At 38.4% G+C, this 5,000-nt stretch overlaps 1 protein-coding gene across 1 annotated transcript in view; it reads left to right on the forward strand.

The window, feature by feature from the left end:
* The window catches only part of LOC120544728 (zinc finger protein 239-like), an 11,651-nt gene extending 7,123 nt beyond the window's left edge, over positions 1–4,528 (forward strand). Inside the window, exons 5-6 of the mRNA XM_039778684.1 lie at positions 533–686; positions 2,731–4,528. Of these exons, the coding sequence (XP_039634618.1) occupies positions 533–686; positions 2,731–3,432 (856 nt within the window). The 3' untranslated portion in view covers positions 3,433–4,528. The remainder of the gene's footprint in view (positions 1–532; positions 687–2,730) is intronic.
* The last annotated feature ends 472 nt before the right edge of the window (positions 4,529–5,000 follow it).

Genomic DNA, 5,000 nt, shown 5'->3' on the forward strand with positions numbered 1-5,000 from the left:
ACAGATTTGTCGCTAGTCTCTTTTGTGGAAAAAAGTCGCTAAGTTGGCAACACCGCCCACACACAAGTATAAGCATCAGACCACTTACGTAGGCTACGGTGAAAGCTCCGAACTTTCTGGGCGAGCACACTGTTTGTGTTTACTCCAGGGTCTGACGTAAATTTTTTTTAAACTGAAGGCATTTAATGGTCAAAATATTATTAATAAATATTTGAATATTAATATACAAACGAACTGTGTGTGTGTATATGTATGTGTATATATATATATATATATATATATATATATATATATATATTTTTATATATTATCTTCTATTATTGCAGATAATCTACAGCATAAATTTTGGCATTGTATCATGCCCTCAAAGTTGAAGGTTTGGTATTTTTACACTAAGTTGCAGATCCACAAATAACCTTGTAAAATGGCAATAGAAAAGAATTAATAATACGAATTAGCAATTAGAGTGAGAATGTATTGCCTAAAAACAAAGCCTGAGGAGATTTTCTTCTGTCTGCACTCACCTTTCCAGTGAGGATAACACATGGGAGCCACAAGACAACCTGTACTGCCCCGACCTTATCACCGAGTACATGCAGAAACACAAGGAGAAGGAGGAGGGCAAGAGGAAAGTTGTCAGTGAGGCCTCGGGAGACTCGGAGCGAGGGAGCAAGAGGAAGGAGGGGGTGAGCGAAGAAAAGTAGTTACTTCAGACTGAATAGGCCCAGAAATCTAATGTCATTATTAATGAATTTGAATACAGTGCAGAAAAGGGAGGAATTTAAATGATTTATTAAAAATGTAATAACATAACAATGATCACTTATTTCACCAGTAAATTGCTGTTAAATGACAAAAACAGATGAGAAAAGGGTATTTTACAATAACTTTGAATGCACCACAATGTTTTCAAGTTAACGCAACATTTACAATATATTGTGCAGCCCTAGATACAATCTGTTAATTTGTGCAAATGATTAGTAGCCTAATCCTTGGATTGTATGATTATGATGGTTTCAGTTCAGAGCAGTGGTCAGTAAATGTATATTTTTAGGCTGCTTACACATTCAGTCGGTCCGTGATTGTCTGCCTCGCTTTCTCTGGCTGTTTCATTACAGTGGCCATGTTTCTCGCAGTCTGTTGAGGAAAGCCGTGAACGCGCATCTATCCAAATTATATCAGCCTGACTCGACCTAGTCTCTCCTCCTCAGCCTGACTGGACCTAGTCTCTCCTCCTCAGCCTGGTTTTGCCATCATGAACCACAGAACGCTAGGATGCTCTGATCAGACTAGGCCAAGCCTCGCTTTATCGGTTATCCTGGATTTATAAATTCTACTGCTGTGCAATACCACTTTAACAACTCATTGATTTTCTGATTGATGTAATTCTGAGCCATTTGGTTACTTCTCAACCAATCCATTTTTGTAAGCCTGGGGGGTTACCTAACACTGTGTAAAGGTCCCATGGCATGAAAATGTCACTTTATGAGGTTTGTTAACATTAATATGAGTTCCCCCAGCCTGCCTATGGCCCCCCAGTGGCTAGAAATGGCGATAGGTGTAAACCGAGCCCTGGGTAATCTGCTCTGCCTTTGAGAAAATGAAAGCTCAGATGGGCCGATCTGGAATCTTCTCCTTATGAGGTCATAAGGAGCAAGGTTACCTCCCCTTTCTCTGCTTTGCCCGTGTAACGGGTGTGTACTCTCTCTCTCTTGCGTTGTGTTGTGTTACAGACGAAACCGTCACTCTTCGTTGGCTATCACAGCTGTTTATTCTGGTAAACAGAAGAATAGTGTCTCACAATCACATTTGTCACGATAAAGAGCTCCAGTTAGCATGAAACAGGCTACAGCAGACTGGTGAACAGTATTACACATGATATTAACAAAATACCAGTGTGGAATCACAAAAGTACATTTTATTATGTTTATCACAAGTTATATAATTCATTATTGCGATATTCAACAACGTTATGACATATCACATATTTTCGTCATATCATGCTGCCCTAATAACTACCCTGAAATTGTCAGATGCTGCATAGTGTCGCAATATTTTCATCTGTGTAATCTTTTAGTCTAATTTGTTTAATATGTAAATAGTTTTTTCTTTCTAAATAATCTGATAATATTTTATAGTCATTGTTTTCACCTTCTTTTGACTAGTTTATAACTGAACCCATTATTACTAAACCTAGCCATCACGCACCGCGCCGTCACATCCTACACCACCACCAGTAAACTCTCAACCTGTGGGAAACACTGAGAAGAGCCCTGATGGCTTCCATAGTAACATGTCTGCAACCAGAAGAACTTTACCTTTATTTTGACATCAAATTAATGTATGTATTTAAAAAGGTTTGACTGGGATTTAAAGGAAATGAAAATATCCAGAATGTATGAAAGGTTTGTGTTATTTTAAAGTTACCATGGAATTTCTAACTGAAAGTAAAACTGAAGAGAGTGACCAAATGTTTTAGTTTTTAAATTGCCAATTTGAATGGGGAAACTTTCCTGAAAAATGTAGAATATTTCTGAACTTATTAAAGTTCTGAAAAGAACATTTGCTTCTAAATAACATATCTGCAACCGGCACGTATTTTCCTTCATTTTGTCATAAATTATTGTATGAAGAGTGAAAATTGTGAGTCCAGGGTTTAAGACGGTTGTTCACTAACTCTCTCTCGCTCTCTCTCTCTCTTTCTCTCTCTGTCTTTGTCTGTTGCTATAGAAACGCAGAGGAGGAGAGGGACCAAAACGTCACAACTGTCAACACTGTGACAAATCCTTCACAAGATCTGGATATTTAAAGATTCATCAGAGAGTTCACACTGGAGAGAAGCCTTACAGCTGTGATCTATGTGGTAAAACCTTTTCTGAAAGTGGTAGCCTTAAATCTCACCAGCGCATTCACACAGGAGAGAAGCCGTACTGGTGTGAACAATGTGGAAAAACTTTTTCTGAGAGTGGCCACCTTAAAACACATCAACGCATTCACACTGGAGAGAAGCCGTACGTGTGTGAACAATGTGGGAAAACTTTTTCTGAGAGTGGTAACCTTAAAACACATCAACGCATTCACACTGGAGAGAAGCCGTACAGCTGTGATCTATGTGGTAAAACCTTTTCTCAGAGCAGTAACCTTAAAACTCACCAGCGTGTTCACACTGGAGAGAAGTTGTACTGGTGTGAACAATGTGGGAAAACTTTTTCTCTGAGTAGTGACCTTAAAAAACACCAGAGCGTTCACACTGGAGAGAAGCCGTACAGCTGTGATCTATGTGGTAAAACATTTTCTCAGAGTAATAGCCTTAAAAGACACCAGCGCATTCACACTGGAGAGAAGCCGCACTGGTGTGAACAATGTGGGAAAACGTTTTCTCAGAGTGGTCACCTTAAAAACCACCAGCTCATTCACACTGCCTCGTTGTGAACATGTTTCCGAGCCAAGCTGTTTCCTCCTGCCTCCTCCTCATGCCCTGATAGCTGTGTTGTTATTTTCTGATCTTCTCTCCACATTGAAGGCTGACCAGCAGTAACTTTATCTTCTGAACAGCATGTATGTTATCCTGGCTAGGACTACACATTACACTCCCTCCCTTTTGAAAGGCTGTATTCCACTCAAAATTAGTTAGTTTTCCTGTAATAAAGTTCAGGGTTCAACTGCTAGCGCTTTTTAACTAATGCTGCAGCGAAGAAGTGTTTGTTGTTCTTAATTAATCACCTGGTAAATACAATTTACAGAAATTCCGACCTCTGTTTACTACGGTGATGTCAAGTTGCTTCACTTTATTGTCACTGTAGACGACAAAAGCTTTAATCAGAATATGGCTGCTGCTGCCTAAAAAATGACTTGAACAGTTGATGTGTTTAAACTGCGTCTGTGCCGCCGCCATCTTGGGACAGACAACGGATCTTAAAGACTCAGAAAAAGATAGTTGTACTGCTTTTGGATGTTCATGTGAAAGAAATGCTAAACTAAGCAAAATGGAATAACATTTCACGGATGAAATTTTTTTTTTACAATATTATTATTATTAAAGGGTTGAATTCAATATCACAAAAGGTAACATTAATCCTTCTTTTAAGCTAACCGTAAGTTAAGTGACTGTCCTGATACTGAATTGAGCTAATGCTAGCTTGTCAGGTCATGTATGTTTTATCTAAGTGATTATTAATATCTCAGTAAGATGCTGAAAACTATGTTTGTTATGTGTGTCACTGAACAGTTCCTCACGTCATTCCCCATAGACCCCATGTGAAAAAATCAGAACTTTTCATCAGAAATATATAAATGTTTACAGCCTGGTACAAAAAAAAGAAAACGGTTTTGGTCTATGAAGCTAATTTCACACTTCATAACAACTGTTTATATCACTCACCTGTTTAAATTGTATCAAGGCTTAAATCAGCAGACTGTTACTAGCTTTAAAATATTTTGAAAAAGTTTGGTAATAAAACCTGCATTTTTCAAGTAACCTGTATTATAAATACATGTCTGACAGCTGTAGTAAACCGCTTGAAAATCAGTTGGAAATTCAGGGAGAAATTATGATTTTAATTGTGGATAGACCTTCTGCCTCTGTAGACACACATGCATTAGGAGGAGCACGTTTGTTAGGAAATGGCCGCCGTGTCAACAAGTATTTGACAAAGCATGTAGAAGTCTGTAATTTTTATCATAGGTACACTTCAACTGTGAGTGACGGAATCTAAAACAAAAATTCAGAAAATCACATTGTATGATTTTTAAGTAATTAATTTGCATTTTATTGCATGACATAAGTATTTGATACATCAGAAAAGCAGAACTTCATATTTGGTACAGAAACCTTTGTTTGCAATAACAGAGATCATATGTTTCCTGTAGTTCTAGACCAGGTTTGTACACACTGCAGCAGGGATTTTGGCCCACTCCTCCATACAGACCTTCTCCAGATCCTTCAGGTTTCGGGGCTGCCCCTGGGCAATACCGACTTTCAGCTCCCTCCAAAGATTTTC

The sequence above is a fragment of the Perca fluviatilis genome, chromosome 2, assembly GCF_010015445.1.
Source record: "Perca fluviatilis chromosome 2, GENO_Pfluv_1.0, whole genome shotgun sequence".
In the NCBI taxonomy this organism is placed as follows: Eukaryota; Metazoa; Chordata; class Actinopteri; order Perciformes; family Percidae; genus Perca; species Perca fluviatilis.